General features: G+C 39.0%; 1 protein-coding gene across 2 annotated transcripts in view; it reads left to right on the forward strand.

Annotated features, from left to right (window-relative positions):
* GRXCR1 (glutaredoxin and cysteine rich domain containing 1) overlaps positions 1 to 21102 on the forward strand; it is a 135969-nt gene extending 114867 nt beyond the window's left edge. Inside the window, exons 3-4 of one of the 2 annotated variants that reach the window (XM_008248370.5) lie at positions 2539 to 2604; positions 20745 to 21047. In XM_008248370.5, coding sequence (XP_008246592.1) covers positions 2539 to 2604; positions 20745 to 20924 — 246 coding nt within the window. In that variant the 3' untranslated portion in view covers positions 20925 to 21047. Of the gene's footprint in view, positions 1 to 2538; positions 2605 to 20744 lie in introns of both variants that reach the window. The other variant, XM_089327167.1, reaches the window with a different exon arrangement.
* The last annotated feature ends 1582 nt before the right edge of the window (positions 21103 to 22684 follow it).

Consider the following 22684-nt stretch of genomic DNA (forward strand, 5'->3'; position numbering starts at 1 on the left):
ATCTGGGAATCCCAATGTTGGAGCTTCTGTTAAAAGCTTCTCAATTCTTTGGAACAACTTTTGTAGCTACCCTGTCCAGTACAGTGTGTGTGTGTGTGTGTGTGTGTGTGTGGGTGTGGGTGCCTTTTAAAGCTTCATACAAAAGCCTGGGCCCCGAATCCTGGAATCCATATTTCATGGAACCCTGCCATTCCCAGAAATGTCTTTATCTGCTTTTTAGGTTTTTTGGTTACCTTATACATTGAATGGCTTCCTTTCTCTTGACTGATGAAAGGGCATGGTTTCCTGGAGTTAGAACATACCTCAGGTAATCTATCTCTTGTGTAGAACCTAAGCTTTGGCTGGTGAAATTCTGTATCTTCACTTTCCCAGATTATTGAAGTAACTGTCTCATAATAGCCCTGAGGCTTTGAACCATTATGTACTCTGTATTTGACCTTAAACCATACAAGATAGGAATATTGCAGGGAGACATAGATCCAAGGGTCCATGTTTGAGACACTTAGTTAACTTTAAATGAGCACCTAAGAATACAGGCAATGGAGTTTGACATTTAGACACAGCTGGAACTTATGACACATAATAATATAACACATTAGAACAAAGTAAATCTTTGGGAACAAGTTTTACCATTAATTCTAATGCTGTAAATCTTGGAGGACAGGGGCCCTGCATAGGAAGTTAGCACACAGTGACTCCTGTTGTTAATTTAACAACACTCTTATGTATGACATCCGTGATCACCCAAGGCTCTCTGCTTGAATTCCATTAGCACTAACAGCACATTCTCAAAGTAAGAAATAGCAAAAAAGAAGCCAATCCATGCATTTTCCAAAAGCCTTTTCTCTACTCCCAAAAGGGAGTAGTTACATAGTCTGTTTGGCAGGTGGGCACCCAGGTGAGATCAGGTAGAGACATGAGATCACACAGAGGGTGTGGTCTCTAGCTTACAAATCTAATCAGTTTTATCCTATCTGCCTGCCTGTATCAATTTGAATAAACAGAACTTTCTTCTCTACTGCTGTAATTTTTCTATCCTGTCTTTCCTCACCCCAAATCTCTCATCTAGTATTTATATTTCATGCTGCATTGTGGATTAGTTTTTTTTTCTGTGTATGTTCACACAAAAATATGTTGTAACTCTTCTAAGAACTAAGACTTTTTTTAAATGCGTGTTTGTGTTTTCCACCCTGCTTAGCACAAAAGAAATTAAAATAATATTTATTGTGTAATGATATTTCTCCCTGTTTTGTACATTAAAATGGATTCAATCCGGCCGGCGCCGCGGCTCACTAGGCTAATCCTCCACCTTGCGGCGCTGGCACACCGGGTTCTAGTCCTGGTCAGGGCGCCGGATTCTGTCCAGGTTGCCCCTCTTCCAGGCCAGCTCTCTGCTGTGGCCCGGGAGTGCAGTGGAGGATGGCCCAAGTGCTTGGGCCCTGCACCCCATGGGAGACCAGGAGAAGCACCTGGCTCCTGCCTTCGGATCAGCGTGGTGCGCCGGCTGCAGCACGCTGGCCGCGGCGGCCATTGGAGGGTGAACCAACGGCAAAAGGAAGACCTTTCTCTCTGTCTCTCTCTCTCACTGTCCACTCTGCCTGTCAAAAAATAAAAAAAATAAAAAAAAATGGATTCAATCCATAGTCTGAGCCATGCTCTGGACTAAGCACTGGGAGCATGATATGAACAAGGCAGATGCCATCTCTGCCTGTTATTAGAAATAATTACTTCAATCTTTCCTTTTTCCCTGTCTATGATTACATGTTGGGAAGCAGAATAGGACAAGAAGGGGTGGTAAGGCAGAGAAAGAAGGGATAGTTTGAAGTAGCATGATGAGTTTACTGGAAAGTGCACGTATCGCCCCATATCTCGCTTTCATGGTGAAGTTTTAGAAGTTAAAACACCAGCTCTGGAGTCCATCCCATGTTTGTGTTCATGTTCTCTTTTTTCTTCCACTCTGGATAGTCATAGGACTTTTGTTCAATCTCACTGAAGCTCAATTTGTGCTAATAATAACATCTACTTCATCAAATGGTATGCTGTGTAGTGGCCCACACACAACATGATCTTAGTATTGGTTGTTATGATGATTACTGTTATTATTATTATTATTAGCTGTTGCTATATTTCCATGTATAACTCTATTGGGGGCCATGTCCAGGACTACTTGGAGTTGGACAGAGACAATGCAGACTGGTAAATTGCCTCAAAGCCTCCTTTTCCAGACAGTAGAGCTGTTACTTGGCTCCTTGGACAACTCTGAAGGGTGAGATGGATTCTTCCAAGTCGGGGCTTAATGTAACAGCTGTAGGCTTCACAAAGCTCATCTCCTGCTGATAGCCTTGGCCTTGCCTGCGGTGAGTCTTATTGGATGGGAGGATATGTGGCACTAAAGAGACATTTCTCTTTGTTGCCCTACTGATTGTAAGTTTACTTAGATCTAAAGGGAAAAATCATGTTCAGTGCATTGTCAGTTAAACTTTAGTGGAGAAAATTTTGTTTTCTCAAATACTAACAATATAGTTTTCTTGTTCCTAGGGTGCTGAGAAAATTTTGTCAATGAATGAATCAGGAGAACTGCAAGACCTCTTAACCAAAATTGAGGTAATTGTGCTTTTTAGTTACTTTTATTCAGCAAAATGTTAAACACATTTACATTGTATTCAAGTTTTCTAACTGAACCTGCCCATCCTATGTTCTTATAAGTATACATGTGATGGCTTTTATTGGCTATTGCCTGCTGTAAGATTTGCTCCAGCTGGAATGGTTCTCATATTGGCTTGTAACAACCTCATACTATGAGGTAAAAATTCTGGCCATCTTTATTTGGGCCTAATTCTCTGTAATAGAGGTGTTGCTGAGATGTTACAAGTCTGGCAACTGTCTTGAAACCAATTAAAAAGTTTTCATTAAAACGACTTCATTTTTCCATGAACCAGCTCATCTTTTCTAAAGTTAACAGAAAAGGCCCTTTCTCTAATAAAGCACATTTTAATCTTTGTTCCTATATTTGTAACTACAGAATCAGAGAAATGTACTTGAAAATAAATCATGTATCAGATTATATGAAACAAGGAAGTCCAACACCCCTCTGTTACATTACTGTCTCATCTTGCTTCTCCCTACAAGTGAGGAGATCGAATACCTTATTTCCCAGACTGGTACACGTTGAGAGTGAAAAGTCTGCATTAGTAATTATTCAAGGACAACAAAACTGGAACAGGACTTTATCAGATAAACTCAGCCATATGTTCACCTGGTGCCTTTGTGCCAGCCAGTTCCTCTTGCTCTAGTTATCTTCTTTTCTAACCTATTTCTGACTCTATGATGCCTTTCACTTCACTCAAAAGAAAGAGCCATGAGGTTTCTTGTGCTTTCTTACTACTTTCATTCTTGCAAGCTATTCTGTCTGCTTCAAATGCCATCGTTCAAATTCCTCTTTTCCCTATACCAACTTCTATGCCCATCTACTGTTATCACTTCTTTCAAAAATCAAAAAATGTGATTGCTTCACATTTGAATTCCTGTAGCCTTCTTTTTGGGGGGCACTTATCAAAATCTTCCTTGCGTTATCTTCCTTTGGGAATTTGACTCATGTCTGAAATGATCAACATGGTCCTCCACTGTAAAATTTTATTTTACTATTAATGTTGTGATCTTGCCTAAATGGAAAACACAATGCATTCATTCAACAGTATTTTTGAATATCTACTGCTTAGCATCTTGCTAAGGAAGAAAATAGTAACCTCTTAAAGTACTGCTTGCACAGAGCAACTCAAAAAGTTTTGTGTTAGTTTCTGTCATAATACAAATAATAGTGCTATGTTTAGACACAGTGATCCAATGAGGCCCATGCCCATAGAGAAAGTGATTATGATGAAAGTTGTCTGAGCTTTATCAAATGAACTTACCATGATTGGATTGCTGAATTCGAAAGCCATAGGAAATACTGAGAGAGACAATCTGTTGTGAAAGAGTTGTTTGCATTCTCTTGGTTTCCCCGATTGATCATTTCTGAAGTATGTGTAGACCCAGAGACTTTAGCTCTATCCTCAGCTCCATTTATGATTCAGTGGTTTTTAATCTATTCTTTCACTTCTCAGGGTCTTGATCTCTACATCTATGAAATGAGGATGTGTTCTTGATAGGGTGAAACTCCTCTCACCTAAAATGTTGGTATGGATAGATTTCTTGTCTTCTATTTGTTTTTTTTTTTTTTAACCTAGAAACTTTTTATTTATACAAATTTTGGAACATAGTGATTCTTCCCACCCTACACTCCTTGATGCCCGCACTCCTACCATTCTTTCCCCTTCCTCTCCTATTCCTATTCAAAATTATTATAAAGATCTATTTGTGATTAACTTTATACTCATAAAATTAACCCTACACTAAGTAAAGAGTTCTACAAATAGTGTGAAAAGAAGTGTTCCTCAACAGTTGAGACAAGGGCTGCTAAAAATCATGGCATCTCAAAGTGTCAATTTTTCTTCTATATACTATATTTTAGGTGCTCTATTAGTTACCATTAGTAAGGTATTTGTATTTTTGGAGCTGTCTAATTTAACTAATTATAATGGTTTCCAGTTGTATCCATTTTGTTGCAAAAGACAGGATTATTTTTACTGCTGTGTAGTATTCCATGATGTACATATATCATAATTTCTGTTTCTAATCTTCTGTTGATAGACACTTGGGTTGATTCCATATCTTAGATATTGTAAATTGAGCTGCAACATACATGGGGGTACAGATAATATTTTCATATGCTGATTTCATTTCCATTGGGTAAATTCCCAGGAGTAGTCACATGGTAGGTCTATATTTAGATTTCTGATGTAAAATCTTCATATTGTCTTCCACAGTGGCTATACCAGTTTACATTCCTACCAACAGTGGATTGGGGTATCTTTCTCCCCACATCATTACAGCATTTATTATTTGTTGATTTCTGTATGAGAGCCATTCTAACTTCAATGAGGTGAAACCTCTGTGGTTTTGATCAGCATTTCCTTGATGGTTAGTGATACTGAGAATTTTTTCATGTTTCTATCAGCAATTTGATTTAAGTACATGAGCTACTTTGAGTGGATTTTTGTGTAAGGTGAAAGATAGGGGTCTTGGCTGGTGCTGCGGCTCATTAGGATAATCCTCTGCCTGTGGCACCGGCACCCCGGGGTTCTAGTCCTGGTTGGGGTGCCAGATTCTGTCCCTGTTGCTCCTCTTCCAGTCCAGCTCTCTGATGTGGCCCGGGAAGGCAGTGGAGGATGGCCCAGGTTCTTGGAGTAAGCACCTGGCTCCTGGCTTCGGATCGGCCACAACATGCCGGCCTTAGTGGCCACTTGGGATTGAACCAATGGAAGGAAGACCTTTATCTCTGTCTCTCTCTCTCACACACTAACTCTGCCTGTCAAAAAAAAAAAAAAAAAAAAAAAAAAAAAAAAAGGTAGGGGTCTTGCTTTCTTGCTTCATACTTCTGCATGTGGAGATCCAATGTTCCCAGCACCATTTGTTGAAGAGACTGTTCTTGCTCCAGGGATTAATTTTAGCTCCTTTGTCAAAGATAAGTAGGTAGATGTGTGGAATGATTTCTTAAGTCTCTATTCTATGTCATTGTTCTAGACGTCAGGTGTTTTTTGCGAGTACCAGGCTACTTTGATTATAACTGCCCTGTAGTATGTCTTGAAATCTGGTATTATGATACCTCTGGCTTTTTTTTTTTTAATTGTATAAGAATGAGTTAGTGGGGCAGACACTGTGGTGCAGGAGGTTAATGCCCAGGCCTGAAGTGCCGGCATCCCACAGGGGCACCGGTTCGATACCTGGCTGCTTCACATCTGATCCAGCTCTTTGCTATGGCCTGGGAAAGTAGTAGAAGATGGCCCAAAGTCATTGGGCCCCTGCACCCTTGTGGGAGACTCAAAAGAAGCTTCTGCCTCCTGGCTTCAGATCAGCTCAGCTCTGGCCGTTGCAGACAATTGGGGAGTGAACCATCAGATGGAAGACTTCTTTCTCTCTCTGCTTCTCCTCTCTCTGTGTAACTCTTTCAAATAAATAAAATAAATCTTTTAAAAAAAACCCGAATGAGTTAGCTATTTAGGGTCTCATGTGTTTTTATATGCATTTCAGCATTGATTTTTTTAGATCTTAGAAGAACATCCTTACTAATTTGATTGGAATCACATTAAATCTGTAGATTGCTTACATTAGTATGGACATTTTGATGATATTCTTTCTTCCAATCCATAAACACGGAAGATTTTTCTACTTTTTTATGTCTTCTTCTATTTCTTTCTTTAATATTTTGTAATTTTTATCAGAGATTTTGATGTCCTGGTTAAATTTATTCCAAAACATTTAATTCTTTTTGTAGCTATTGTGAATGCGATTGCTCTTAGAAGTTCTTTCTTGACCATGGTGTTGTCTGTGTATACAAAGGCTGTTGATTTTAGTGTGTTAATTTTATATCCTGTTACTTTACCAATCTCTTTCATGAATTCCAATAATCCTTAGTGGAATCTTTTGGATGCCTATATATAGAATCATGTCATCTGCAAATAGGGAGAGGTTGACTTCCTCCTTCTAAATTTGTATCCCTTTGATTTCTTTTTCTTGCCTAATATTTCTGGCTAAAAATTCCAGGATTATACTGAATAGTAATATTGAGAGTGGGAATCTTTGTCTGCTTCTGGATCTTAGTGGGAATGCTTTCAACCTTTCCTCATTCAATTAGATGCTGGTCATGCGTTTGTCATAAATTTCCTTGATTGTGTTGAGGAATGTTCCTTCTAAATCCAATTTGCTTAAGGTTTTCATCATAAAAGGATGTTGTATTTTATCAAATGCTTTCTCTGTACCATTGAGATAATCATTCTGTTGAGCTAATCTCTGTATTATTGAGTAATCATTTTTGTTCTTCAATTTGTTAATGTGATGTATCACATTTATTGATTTGTGAATGTTGAGCCACCTCTACATATCAGGATGAATCTCACTTCATCCAGGTGAATGATATTTCTGATACATTGTTAGATTTGAATGTTTAGTATTTTGTTGAGGGGTATTTTACCTATGTTCATCAAGGATATTGGTCTATACTTATCTTTCTGTGTTGAATCTTTTTCTGGTTTAGGAATTAAGGTGATGCTGGCTTCATAGAAGTTGTATGGGAGGATTCCCTCCCTTTCAAATGGATAGCTTAAGAAGAATTGGAACTAGTTCTTTATATGTCTGGTAGAATTCAGCAGTGAAACCATCTGATCCCGGACTTTTCTTTGTTGGGAGAGTCCTTATTACTGATTCAATCTTTCTCTTGATTATTGGTCTGTTTAGGTTTTCTATTTCTTCATGGCTCAGTTTTGGTAGATTATACATACAACCAGGAATCTATCCATTTCTTCTATATTTCCTAGTTTGTTGGCATATAGCTCTTTGTAGTAATCTCTGATGATTCTTTTTATTTCTGTGGCATCTGTTGTTACAGTTCCTTTTTCATCTCTGATTTTATTGATTTGAATCTTCTCCTTTTTTCGGTTAGTTAATACAATGGTATATCATTTTTTAAAAATTGTCTCAAAAAGCCATCTCTTCATTTCACTGATGTTTTGTATTTTTTTGCTTCAATTTTGTTTATTTCTTCTGTAAATTTAATTATTCCTTTCCTCCTACTAATTTGGGTTTTGGTTTGTTGTTGTTTTTCTAAGTCCTTAGATACATAAGCAGCTCATTTATTTGTAACTGTTCCAATTTCTTTTGTAAGCACCAATTGCTATAAACTTCCCACTTAATACTAGTCTTTCTGTATTACATAAGTTTTGATTGTTATATTGTCATCTTCATTCGTCTCCAGAAATTTTTTTTTCAATTTTGATTTCTTATAGGACACAATGCTTATATAAGAACAGTCTCTAAGCATTTACATATGTTCTAGAGATTCTTGAGTTGCTGATTTCCAGCTTCATTTTTTTTGTGGTCAAAGAATATGCTTGATATGATTTCATTTTTTTTAATTTCCTGAGACTTGCATTACTGAAACTTACATTATGGCCAAGCATGTGGTCTAGAAAAGAGTTACATGCATTGGTGAATAGAATGTGTATTCTGCAACTGTGGGATGTAAAGTTCTGTAAATATCAGTTAGATCCCTTTGTTTATTCGCTGATTGTCTAATGATCTGTCCATTGCAAAAGTGGGGTGTTGAAGTCCCCCATTACTATTTCTTTGGCATCTCTATCTCTATTTAGATCCATTAACATTTCTTTTAAATAGCCAAGTGGTTTGTATTTCAGTGTGTATGTATTTATTATAATTACATCTTCCTATTAAATTGAACCCTTAATCATTACATAGTGACTTTCTTTGTCTCTTTTATCAGTTTTTGTGTTAAAGTCTGTTTTGTCTGATATTAAAATGGTTACTTCTGTCCTTTTTTGGTTTCTGTTAGCATAGAATATCTTTTTCTATTCTTTCGCTTTCAGTCTATAGGTGTCTTTGTTGGTGAGATGTGTTTCTTGTAGTCAACAGCAACTAGATGGGTCTTGGTTTTTAATCCATTCAGTCATCCTGTATCTTTTAACTGGAGAGTTGAGATCATTTAAATTCAAGGTGACTATTGATAAATAACTACTTGGCCCTGCCATTGTTCCATAATTATTCTTATTGTCTACTTTGGATTTCTTTTGTGCTTTTACTGGGAGATTTTCTGCCTCTACCTTCTTTCATAGTGATGACTATGTTTCTGTGTGTCTGTGTGTAGCACATCCTCAAGCATCTTTTGTAAGGCTGGATGAGTGATGACAAAGTCTTTCAATTGCTGTTTGTTATGGAAGACATTTGTTTTACTTTCATTCAGTATAGTGTTCTGGGTTGACAGGTTTTTTTCTCTTCAGACTTGGACTATGTCTCTCAATTCTCTCCTAGTCTGTAGGGTTTTGATAAGAGATCACCTGTGAGTCTAATTGGAGATCCTCTGAAAGTAATCAAATATTTCTTTTGTGCACATTTTAGAATCTTTTCCTTGTGTTTTACTGTGGAGAGTTTGACTACAACCTGTCATGTTGACGATCTTTTCTGGTCACATCTATTAGGAGTTCTATGTGCTTCTTGTACTTGAGTGTCCCTTTCTCCCAATTAGGGAAGTTTACTGTAATTACTTCACTAAAAATGTCTTCTAATCTATTCTCTCTTCCCATGCCTTCAGGAACTCCTAAGACCCATATGTTGGGTTGTTTGATAGTTTCCCATAGAACTCCAATACTATTAGTTTTCTTTTTCTTTTTTTTTTTGACAGACAGAGTGGACAGTGAGAGAGAGAGACAGAGAGAAAGGTCTTCCTTTGCCGTTGGTTCACCCTCCAATGGCCGCCGCGGCCGGCGCACCGCACTGATCCGATGGCAGGAGCCAGGAGCCAGGTGCTTTTCCTGGTCTCCCATGGGGTGCAGGGCCCAAGCACCTGGGCCATCCTCCACTGCACTCCTGGGCCATAGCAGAGGGCTGGCTTGGAAGAAGGGCAACCGGGACAGAATCCGGCGCCCCAACCGGGACTAGAACCTGGTGTGCCGGCGCCGCTAGGCGGAGGATTAGCCTAGTGAGCCGCGGCGCCGGCCCTAGTTTTCTAATTTCTCCTCCTCCATCTTCTTGTTTTTGGTCTGACTGTAAAATTTCCAGAGATTTGTCCTCTAGCTCAGATATTCTTTCTTCTGGCTCACCAATCTGTTGTTAAGGCTTTCTACCACCTTTTTTTATTTGATCTATTGAATTTTTCATTTCTAATCTTTCATTATGATTTCTCTTTAAAATCTCAGTTTCATGGGAATTTTCATTCATGTCATGTGTGGATTTCTTTAATTTGTAGATTTGTTTCTGATTTCTTCTGAGTAATCCTATGAGTAATCTTTTGAATTCTTTTTCCAGCATTTCATCAATCTCTTCATCTTCACATTCTAATATTCAAGTTTTGTTGTGTTCCTTTGGGGGTATCATGTTATCTTCCTTACTCTTGTTCTAGAATTTCTGGATTTATTTTAGGCATTTGTGGAAATTCTTGTTGCTTTTTTTTTTTTTTTCCTCTGATGGCTTTTATCTTTGTACTATGGCTCTGTGGTTTGATAGAGTGTCTGCTCTTTCAGTGAACACCCTGAGGCATGTGCTGGGTGTGGACAGGGAGCTAAAATCAGTGCTGCAGTTTGGGGCAAGTATCTAGTGTGACACCCAAGTTGCATGTGATAGATCTCCTTTTTTTCTTTTTATCAGTGGGGAGGGTTTGATCATCTGTCTTGGCTTAGTCACACCCTCGCTTCCTCTCTTCCAAGGCAGTCAGTGCTCAGATGCTAGCCCACAATTGGTGCAGTACTCATCTGTGCTGCCAAAGGAACCACACAAAAGACTCATCTAGTCCTCAGTGTGGGCACAGATCCTGCTGCACTAAGGGAGCCCCAAGTGTGCAGAGCCACCCACAGTGACATCTCACAGACCCAGCCACACACTTCACACCCTCCCCCGACAGCCACAATATTTCCACAGTTCCAGCATAGAACACTGCCACAGTCATGGGGCGTAGAGGATCTACTCCGCCCCACAAGTCCAATCCCATCCCAGAGATGCAAAGACGCTCCCATATCCAACTGCCTCTGGGTGCTCGCCCAGGCATCCTGAGCCCTGGAGCCTATGATGTGTTGGAAGGCTGGGGGCACCTCACAGTTCTATGTGGGTGCCCAGCCTCCTATCAGTCCTCAAAACCAGATTCAGGTGTCTCCTCTCAGCTGGTTGCTGGACACGTATCCACAAGGTGGCACAGCTGTTGCGCATCTCCAAAATGGCACCCATCCTCTCTCAGCCAGTTGCAAGGTGCTGTATCTGGGAGGACAGGGAGAGAGAAACATGCCCCCTTTTTCCTCTTGATTGGCAGGTACCCTGCCCCACAGGGCTCTAGGCCAGACTTATGCCAGGCTTTCCCCACAGTTCTATTGCCAGTGCCTTGGGCAGCTGCAGTCTGGTTTCACCTCACTCTCCCAAGCTGGTGCTGAGGTTCTTAGCTGCTGGGGTCCTGTGTTGTGCCTGTGCTCATGCTGTGAGTCAACATTCTTCACACAGGCACAGTGCCCCTCTTCCTTCTGTGGAATTTCCACTGCAGTTTTATCCCTAACTCTTCCCTATGATTGCACTCTGTCCACTTTTTTTAAACTATCTTCCACAACCTAGAGCACTAAGCTCCCTCCCTATTCTGCCATCTTGGAAACCTCCTCCTTTTGTTTCTATAGGCTACCACAACCCCATGAACCATTAATTTAGGTGAATGACATCCTTGTATTTAAACAATTATCTTGCTTGTTAGTGTTATTTTCTGCCAACATTTTAATATTTTATAAATTGTGTTATGTAATATAATTTTGTTTTGAAATGTTTTCACTTGGCATATGTTTTTATGAACCATCTGTTTTGCTTTTCAAACATTTAATCCATTCTTCTAACTGCTGCATACATCTTATGGCCACACTGTCCATTAGGACTTTGATAATGGAAATGTTTTATATATGTACTCTGCAAAGTAGTAGCCATTGGCTGCTTATGATTATTGAGAATGTTAAATATGCCTTTAAGTGTGGTTGAGGACCCAATTTTAAGCTTTATTTAAATTTAAATAGTCACATGTGGCTGGTCGTTCCTGTTTAGGGCAGGGCAGCTATAGAGTGCTCACTCTTCCTTGTCTACCTCTTTTCCCACTGATGGGCACTGTTGTGTATGATAACTCTCTCAGTGCTGCAAGGAACAGCCATCAGTGCTGTCTCTAGTGGAGTTCTCTGAGACTAGAAATTGCGGTATCATAGCTTAGACATATACCTAGTTTTCTAGGTCAACTGTCTTGAAGCACCATGTTTCTTATACTTCCATATTCCTGACAGTAGCTACTTTGTCCTGTTCTCTAATTTTTTCTAATTTTTCCCCAGAGTAGTAGGAATTAAAATATACCACTTTATTATTTTAATTTGGATTTTTTTCTGATTACCACTGAGTTTGGCCACCTGATATTATACTAGTTAGGAGCTATAGATTTCCTCTTCTGTAAATTGGTTATTCTCAAACTTGAACATTAGAAATTAGGAATTGCCCATTCAATCATTCTATTTTTCAAGTTAATTTCTAGTGTGTTTAATTATTTTCTATACTTACTTTTCCACTTTTAATTTCTTTCATAGTGGACTTCATCTAACAGAAACCAACTATTATTATGTAATCAAAGCCATGATTTTTTTTTTTTTTCATTTTGTTGTGCTTTTGAACTTTTACTTATGGACTACCCTCCTATCTTCAGATCTTAAAGATATTATCCTATGTTTTCTTTTAGCTTTGTAATTTTTTTTATTTGACAGGTAGAGTTATAGACAGTGAGAGAGAGAGACAGAGAAAGGTCTTCCTTCCATTTGTTCACTCCCCAAATGGCTGCCACAGCTGGCACTGTGCCGATCTGAAGCCAGGAGCCAGGTACTTCCTCCTGGTCTCCCATGTGGGTGCAGGCGCCCAAGCACTTAGACCATCCTCCACTGCCCTCCCAGGCCACAGCAGAGAGCTGGACTGGAAGAGAAACAGCTGGGACTAGAACCCGGCGCCCATATGGGATGCCGGTACCGCAGGCGGAGTAAGCCACGGCGCCAGCCCTTAGCTTTGTAATTTTTTACATCCCGGTCTTTAATCTGTAGGTGTTCTTCTGCTTTCGGAAATAGAGGGAGCTAGTTCTTCACCACATCTAATAACTAATCTACTATTTTTATTGTGCCAATTTTACATTATAATAAAAGCTCATGCATACTTGGGTCTTTCTTTAAGCTTTCCAGTTAGTTTCATTGATCTAGATTTTCCTTGTTGCATCAATATTGTGCTGCATTTATTTCTAACGTCTAAAAGCCTCTTTTAGAATCTTATAGTGTGAATGTCTGTCCTTACTTTTCTTTTTATGGATTGGTGATTGACTTAGCCATTTTAGGCTTTTATTCTTTTGAGTTTATAACTCTTTAATCCTGCAATTTCATTAACACCACCATGCTTAACATAACCTCTTTCTCTTCTTCAGCTCAATAAACCTCAGAAAGACATTTTTCTCTTCATTAGGTTTGTTTCAATCGTATAGATGACATAAAGGCTATTTCCAATGTTCAAAAGCAGTGTGTGGTAGTGGTTTCTACTGTTACAGAGGCTCTCAGGTGCTATAACTCTGTTGTACTGCTTTGCCCATATAATAAACTGGCAGAGACTCAGCAGCCATCCAAGACAGCCCAGACCTCTGCCTGGGAAAGGCTTAAGCTTCAGAATAACTAACCAGGTAAACATACTGGCTCTGGAGAAGCACTGAGAGAACAAAACAAAGTGGGTAAAGGTTCTATTGTTATCCAACCACATTTTACCAACAATGGAATGGAGGCACCAAGAGATTAACTTATTTATTCAAGACCGTATAGGGGTCTGGCACTGTGGCATAGAGGGCAAGACAATGCAGTGCTGACATTCCATATGAGTACTGGTTCAAGTCCTGGATGCTCTACTTCTGATCCAGATATATGCTATGACCTGGGAAACAGTAGAACATGGCTCAAGTGTTTGGGCCCCTGCACCTGCTTGGGAGACCCAGAAGAAGCTCCTGGCTTTGGATTGGCGCAGCTCTGGCCATTGCGGCCAATTGAGGAGTGAACCAGCATCTCTCTCTCTGCTGCCTCTGCCTTTCAAATAATAAATAAATATTTCTAAAATAAGATCTTATATATTTTAGTATTTAATTCATGATTCTAATCAGCTTGACTTAAAAGGCCACAGTGTTATCCATGCACCTATGAGGCCATGACTGTTATATTAAATGGCATGTAGGTATCTGGGAATTACAGCTGTATTGCTACAGGATTCAAGGCCTGGATGAGAAGTTTATTGAAAGTATTCAGAGCATTAGGTTCAGGGAATAGGTCAGATTTTATTACTAGAGGGGCGTCCTAGAAGATGGGCAAAAGGTAATAACTTTCGAGAGAAACAAGATAGATCCTATTAAGTTTAGTTTGTGGTTCCTTGAATATTACAAGGCGGTCTGTGACCTACCCTGGTCTTTGTAATTCAGGTCCCAGTTTTTAGCAGTTATCCAAAGTGATGGTGAGAAAAGAGGCTTAATATTTGTGATTGGGCCGACAAACATGGATTCAACAAATAATTTCAAATTTTCTGGCTCAAAAATCATAGTGTATGTCCTGCCCAAATAAAAATTGTTTTGGGAAGATGAATGGGTCTGACTTGTTGATGAATATTTTCAGTGGTTTCAAACATGAGAAACTGACTAAAGGCTGTATAAGCAAGTGAAGGGTTTAGTTATTATGGTGGCAAGGGCCAGCCATACCAATGGTATTTCTGTTCCAAAAATTATAGTTACAAGTTATCCTCCTAAAATATAAGCTCTATGTGAAGGCAGGTTCTCATCTATTTTATTATTTATCTCTCTAGTTCATAGAATATGGATTGGCATACAATAGGCCCTTGAATATTGAGTGGACAGATAAATGAATCATCTTTGAAACAAGGTATTTTGGAGGAGTTAAGCAGTTAAGCGATGAAAAGGAAGAAAAAATCACTACTTTGTGTAGTGAAATGAATGAATAAAAACACTTTTTAGTAAAATGTCTTTATTTATACATTTATGTGTTTGTTTATCTTAATCAACAAGTTAGAGAATAGAAGCAAAGAGGCATCTAATGATGCCCCAAAGGTGACAGCCAAGACAGGTAGTTGACCCTGTCGGTGTCCACATGGAGAGAGCCAGGGAAATACTGAGTGGTATTAACATTCCACTGGTCCTACCATACCCTGGATTAAAGATTTTGGATTGCAGAGGAGAGTTTAATAATATTTTCCTGGCATTTTTAAAAAATATAAGCAAATAGTTTTGTTATCATTTCTATAGAAATTGCCAATATAGTATCCATTTGCTCTCTCTTTTCTTGAAAGTACATGAGATATATTTAGTCTGATTCTCTCCTGATGAACACTTATTTGTTATAACTAAAGAACAGAGGAATGATTCCCAACAACGCACTGAGGGTGCTGGCAATGGCACAGGCTGTCTGTTCAAGGAATTGGAGCTGTCCAAGTCTGTCCTGAACCTCTCAGTGGTGGGCAATGGGCCCTTCAAGTGGGAGTGGACACACATGTTAAGAAGCTGCTACAGTTGATCACCTCCTACTCACTTGCAAGTCGAGTGGTGTCATCTGCCTCTCTGAGAAATACATATTTATTTAAGTATTTATGTTAGTCCACCCCATGTATGTCATGCATCAGACTCCTGCATTCAGGCATGCAACTTCAAGATTATTAACTGCATATTTTTTCTGTGTCTGTATTTTGTTTGGTGGTTTCTTTTCCAGCTCTGCAAATTGAGGATGATGTTGGAAATGTTCTGAAGATCAGAAAAGATTCTGTTTATTTTCATAGCAGCTTGATCAGGCAGAGAGGTGGTTAGCAGGCATTTGACGAGCATTTTCTGAATTAAACTGTTAAATCTAGTTTAAAACAAAATACACAGGAAGAGGTGAATCATTCAGAGATGGATCATATGCCAAGTGTGTGCCCTTTGACAGTTTGTTAATGTGGAGACCTCTCTATCATAGACAGTGTGGATAAGGTTTATATTCTCAGAGACTCCAGTAGATTACTTCTGTTAGTACGTTATTTAGGAGACTTTGAAGCTGTACCAGAATAGGATTAGATTGTCTGAGCCTCACAATAATAAGTGCTTCATTTCTTGATCTTGTAAAACACACAAAGACACTTTATCTTAGCCTCATGTTTCTATATTAGATAATCTGGGATAAATGTTATAAATTCCTGAAATTTGAGTTTGTGTTACAATTTAAATATAATGTGTGTTACAAAGAAATTCTATTTGACAATCACTTATCAACTCTGTCCTCAGAATATTTTGTATCTTTGTTCTGTTGATCTTTATTTTGAAACTTCAGGAGTCCTTGTTTGTATACTTTAATTTAGATGATTGCAGTGTGGAATGGGCATATTCATAAACATAAGGATGGGGCTGACAGCTACTATCAGAAGAACAAGAATGAGTCCAATTTCCTGTTGTATCTTTAGTGCCTTGCATGGTGCTAAGCTAATTGACATTCATGAGTATTTGTAGAAAGAATAAATAAATGAAAAGGTATCACCTCCTATTTTTTAAAAAGTACCTCACCAAGAATATATGATCAGAAAGAGTTTAAAGGGTAGATGATTTCTCACTTCTTTTTTGTTTAATTCCACCCTAATTCAGGGGCTTGTGTCAACTGAAGCCACCATTCACATATGAACAGTCTATAGATTTACTACTATGTGTTTTCTTGAACAAGTCTTGCATATGCTCTCATTTTGGTGGCAACCAGGTCCCTGAAAAGCTACCCAAATCCCTTACTTGCTTGAAAGCCAAAGTTTATGTTGTCAGACATTTGACTGAAAGCAGAAGTCTTTTGTTGATAAAAGAAATGAATTACTGTCAACCTCATTTATTCCTCCTTCCTTCCGTCTGAAATGTTGTCAGAGTTCTTTGGGTAATTTCGTAGCTGTTTTTCCACCATACCATAATGGCAAAACTATTTACTAAAGTGCTGGACTTCTTAGGACTCAGGATAATTTCTTATACAGCAGCTTGTTCTCTTTACAAGGAACATGATAAGGCCGGCGCCACGGCTCAATAGGCTAATCCTCCACCTGCAGCGCCGGCACACCGGGTTCTAGTCCCGGTTGGGGTGCCGGATTCTGTCCAGTTGTCCCTCTTCCAGGCCAGCTCTCTGCTATGGCCTGGGAGTGCAGTGGAGGATGGCCCAACTGCTTGGGCCCTGCACCCATGGGAGACCAGGAGAAGGCCGGCACCGCGGCTCACTAGGCTAATCCTCTGCCTTGTGGCGCTGGCACACCGGGTTCTAGTCCCGGTCGGGGCGCCGGATTCTGTCCCGGTTGCCCCTCTTCCAGGCCAGCTCTCTGCTGTGGCCAGGGAGTGCAGTGGAGGATGGCCCAAGTGCTTGGGCCCTGCACCCCATGGGAGACCAGGATAAGTACCTGGCTCCTGCCATCGGATCAGCGCGGTGTGCCGGCCGCAGCATGCTAGCTGCGGCGGCCATTGGAAGGTGAACCAACGGCAAAAGGAAGACCTTTCTCTCTGTCTCTCTCTCTCTCACTATCTACTCTGCCTGTCAAAAAATAAATAATTAAATTATTTAATTAATTAAAAAAAACAAGGAACATGATAAGTCAAAACCATAGTTACAGTATAACAAAAGTGATCTCTGAAGGAGGTGGATAGGAATGATCGGATTATGTGTTTTTATTAGAAGAACAAATGTCATGAATTGTGCTATGGGATTCCTGAAAATTGGTGTGGCACAGGAAAGCTTTGATGGATGTCCTCCAGAACCATCCCATCTGAAGTGATTTTCACTTTGGCTTTTATCCTTTTAATTATTTAAATAAATAATTTAAATTAATAACATAAAATAAATTATTATTTAATTTATCCTTTTAATTATTCTATGCTAATTATTCTATGCTTGGGAATCCCATAAATGTATCATTTAGGAAAAAAAAAATGAATGCAAATAAAAGTTGAAAACTACTATTGTGGCAGAAAAAGCATTAAGAGGCTTTGTTTCCTCATTGTAAACCATGCATGCATAGGAATGGACAGCATATGCTACAGAAGTCATCCCTCTCCTTTCCGGCGTCTGTGATTGAAATAGCTAGTTTTTCTGCAAAATCAAACTGACCTCAGGATTTTTCCAACATTGTGGCCCAGGATGTCAAACTTAGCACATGAGTTGAAACGTATTTACTTTCCCTTTCTCACAGTGGTAAGAATGTGAACCAGAAGGCTAAATATAGAATATGTGTTTAAATAACATTACTTTGAAAACATTAGAAAATGATTGTATCATGTGACCACAAGCAATTTCCCTTAAGGTAGCAGCTAAGAGAAACACCTTCAGCTAGAAATTTATTAATGAAATAAAGACTGACATTAACTTCCTGCTGTGTGCCAGGTAATGTCCTATTCGTTTTACAAGAACTAATTCACTGTTGTTGAGCATTCTCTCAACAAGCCTTTGAGAAAAGACAGATCTCATCATCCCATTGCATGGATTATGAGAACTCAGTTCTTTGTATATTATTTTTATTTGAGAAAATAAATTTCTGACTTTCAGATAAACTACGAAGAAACAGTAAACTCTGGCTATTAGTGGATTTACTATTTGGTATTTTGGCCTTTGGAAAACAATCTTACAAGTCATATTGTAGGCACATCATGAAAAATATGTTCTTCAATTGTTTGAGTACCATTTTAAATTCTGTGTGTGAACAGCCTGCTGTCTAGTGTGAAATAGACGCAGAAGGAACCTAAGAACCAGGAGTTGATTTTCATCCAGTGTGCACTGGTACAGTTGTACTGATTATTAAAATTATTGGTACATGTTTTTCTGGCTTTTAAGATATAGAAAAATTATACTGATTGGTAAATAGCTGTCATCGCAAGATGACCACAGACCTCTCCTCTCTTCTGACAGTTTCTACTCTCTAGGTTTGCCAGATGAAATATAGGATGTCTACTTGCATTTATATTTCAAATAAATTGCAAATAACTTTACAAGTTTAAGTGTGCCTCATGCAGTATTTGGCACACATTTACACAGAAAATATCTGCGATCTATCTTAAATTCAAATTTAGATGACCAACCTTTATTTTTATTTGCAAAAAAAAAGTTGATAAACCTAATATACTAAGTACACAGATCTATTCACAATTCACCACTAACAAATGAAGCCCTGCATTCAGGGGCTCTGCAGGTCTTTGCTCTAGCTTCTAGGCCAGCCCAAAATCTTTTCTGACCAGTTGGTGTACTTGTTATCTAAGTCATTAAATGTGTTAATACAACCTTCTGACATAGCTATGGTGAATGTCAAGGATCTATTTATATTATCATATTGTTTTTTTTTTTTTTGACAGAGTGGACAGTGAGAGAGAGAGAGACAGAGAGAAAGGTCTTCCTTTGCCATTGGTTCACCCTCCAATGGCTGCCGCGGCTGGCGTGCTGCGGCCAGCGCACCACGCTGATCCGATGGCAGGAGCCAGGTGTTTATCCTGGTCTCCCATGGGGTGCAGGGCCCAAACACTTGGGCCATCCTCCACTGCCTTCCCTGGCCACAGCAGAGAGCTGGCCTGGAAGAGGGGCAACCAGGACAGAATCCGGCGCCCCGACCAGGACTAGAACCCGGTGTGCCGGCGCCGCAAGGTGGAAGATTAGCCTACTGAGCCACGGCGCTGGCCTATCATATTGTTTTCTAAAATTTATCAGAACATTACTGAATTATTTTTATACTGTACTGTTGAAGTATACATTTTTCACCACAGGGTATGTTTCCACTTAATTTTTTCCTATCTGAAAGTGGTTTGGAAATATATACATTTTAAAGCAATCATGTCCTTAATATTTGTTTCCCAAAGTATATTCCATAAGTTTCCAGTTACTAGAGAATTATATTTATTTCCAGGAGAAAAGTTCTCATGTGTTAGGGAAATGGTGGGTTAAATCCTCTTCATCCAGTTCTTTTCAATTATACATTTTTGGAAATCTTTGCATCTCCAGAGCAAAGCCTTATAGGTGGATGTGGAAGTATATTAATTGTCTTTGTCTGAGAGTGTATTTCACTGTTCTACTGTGTATGTGTGTATTTAAATTTATGTGTATATAGAGCACATTTCCTGACCTTATTTTAGAATTATTCTTTCCGAAGATTGCTGCCATTTAAGCTGGCTTGATGTAGTCACTCCTTTTCTCTTTTTGTTCATTCTGTAAATGGCTCCAGGTCTCCCTTAGCCCGATAGATGGCACTACTGGGCTCCAGCAAAGGTTACATGCTCAAAAAAGCAAATAGAAATGTGGATAACTGATTTTCTAAACCTGATTCTTAAGAAACTGCCTAGTTATTTTCAATCTACTATTAGAGTTACTTTATATTTATTCAAGACAGAAAGGTTGATAGCTTCTGTGGGAAGATTATGGATTTCTGTAGATGTCTCAAGATTTCTATGCCTGTTTTCCTAAATGCATAATGAGAATAATGTTGCTTGAATTATGTCTTCATTGAAAAAGACGCCTGTATGTGTGGAACTGTGAAATGGTGGAAGATTCTACCTGATAATGCATTTAAAAATCTTAGAAACCATTAAGTATTATTTAAGTTCACAATATAACAATGGATCTTCAATTCATAGTGGCTCCTCCACATTTCTGCTTTTAGTTTTCTGGCTTTACTGGCTCGCTATTAGTGAGACTATTCTGTAAACAAAGACATAACACTGCTAAAAGATACTAAAGGAAAAGTTAAATTGCTTCCCTTTAATGTAAATAACTAACTCCTGAATTATTTGCTTTAAAAATATGTGTTTTCATGTCAAAGATTTTCTTCAAGATATTTGCTTTTTGGCCTAAGATTTACCAGGCTTTACATCCCAAGCTGGTGCTGCAGATGGCCCTAAGTAGTGCAGTGAGGGAGAACCTTACCTCTTTTTCCCCCTGGATCTGATGCATATCGATGGCAGGAGATTTCAAGTGAGTAGCCATATCATGTCAGTATTTCTTTATGCTCGCTCACTGTACAGAAAGACGGCAAGACTGATGGAGCTGTTCGTGCTGACGCCTTTTCTCTCTCTCTTGTTCCCCTGCCGCCCCACACAGAGAGTGCAGCATCCACACGAGTGTCCCACTTGTGGAGGCTTTGGTTTCCTTCCCTGCTCCATGTGCCATGGGAGCAAGATGTCAGTGTTTCGAAACTGCTTTACCGACTCTTTCAAAGCCCTGAAGTGTACAGCTTGCAATGAGAATGGCCTTCAGCGTTGTAAGAACTGTGCTGGTTAGTTTTTACCAAGAAATCTCTGTTTTTATTAACCAAAGGCAATAACTTGGTTTATATGTTTTTTTTAAATCATGTTTATGTTTTAAACAATAAACTTTGTTTATTATAATGATTTTTATTTTGAATTTTTGCTGTGACCGTTTTCACTGATATATTAAATAAATGTTGACTTAACAATTATTATGTGCCAAGCCCTGTGCTAGACCCTGATTTGCAATTTGAAGTGAGTATCCAAATACCACCCAAAGATATACAAAGTCTGATTTCCTAAGTGTGTTTGATTTTCTAAAGAAAAGACAAAATATACCTTTTATAATGCCACCCCATGATCAAGAGTGAATTAATGCAGTTCTTTGGATGCATAACCCATGTCTATGTGGTTCAGCTGTAGGGATGGGGAGAGCTCTCTGGGGGAAAACAATGATCATAATTATACTTACAAGCCTCAGGACTTATTTTAAAGCTGCAGAACAGTCTTGAAATTGATCTTAATGATCAATCATTAATGCTATCAAATCAATTTTTTTCTTCTGGAGAGGGGGTAACACAAATGCTGCCAGAGACTTGCTTGGAGTTATTTATTAAATATTTGCTTTTTGCCTTTGTCACTATAAGTGCTTTCAGAAAGGTGAGTCTTCATTATACTCCTGCACAGGACACAAGGACTCTGTAGTTTGAACACATGGTGGGTAACACTAGCAATGCATTCAACAAATTAATATCAGCAGATATGCCCTATCTACACCACAAGAGCTGCACAGTAAGCCATGGGAATGCAGATCAGGAACCAACTGACATGAGTTAGAAAATGGTTAGAAAAGACTTTGATGAGCAACTGATATTTAACCTGAGACATGAAGGGTATTTGAAAACCAGTTAGTCAAAGAGCAAGGGGTAGTGCTTTAAGTAGCAGGGCTGGGGAAACTTCTTTCTACCAAGGACCATTTGCATATTTATAACATCATTCATGGACCATATAAAATTATCAACTTAAAAGAGCCCCCTGTAGATTTCTTGAATTTGAATACCACCTGAAATTGCCTTGGTGGGGCCCAACCAGATGATTTCACAGACCCTTTACGTCTGGTGAGCTGCACATTCCCCACCCCTGAAAGAATAGCATGTATAGAAGCCTGAGGTCACAGAAAAGTTGTGCGATTGACTCCCAACCTATCTATGCTCAGGAAGGATGTGCCCAAGAGGCCAAAGAGTTAATTAGAGATTTCAGCGATGCCCATAGTGTGAAGGCAGAGTTTGCAGTTTCCTTGGAATCTCAAAGGGTCCCTTCGTTAGAGTAAGACCAAATAATAAAGTCTACATGTTAGCTCTAAGAGAAATTAAACAAAGCAAACTTTCCCTTAGAATGCTGAAAATCAATCCGTGGTTTCCTATCTATTAGTATTGAACTGCTAGAACAGAAATGAACATTCAGATTAGAAATAGAAAGGCATTCTTTGAATATAAAACATTATAGTTAATGAAAAAATATTGAATACTTTCCAATACTATCAAGAACAATAAATGAATGTTCAATTTCATTATTTCTTTTTTTTTTAATTTATTTATTTGACAAATAGAGTTAAACAGTGAGAGAGAGAGACAGAGAGAAAGGTCTTCTTTCCGTTGGTTCACCCCTCAAATGGCCGCCATGGCTAGTGCTGCACTGATCTGAAGCCCGGAGCCTCCTGGTCTCCCATGCGGGTACAGGAGCCCAAGAACTTGGGCCATCCTCCACTGCCCTCCCCAGCCACAGCAGAGAGCT

Source organism: Oryctolagus cuniculus, chromosome 2 (genome assembly GCF_051225735.1).
Source record: "Oryctolagus cuniculus isolate XC-2025 breed Fujian yellow rabbit chromosome 2, ASM5122573v1, whole genome shotgun sequence".
NCBI classification, from domain to species: Eukaryota; Metazoa; Chordata; class Mammalia; order Lagomorpha; family Leporidae; genus Oryctolagus; species Oryctolagus cuniculus.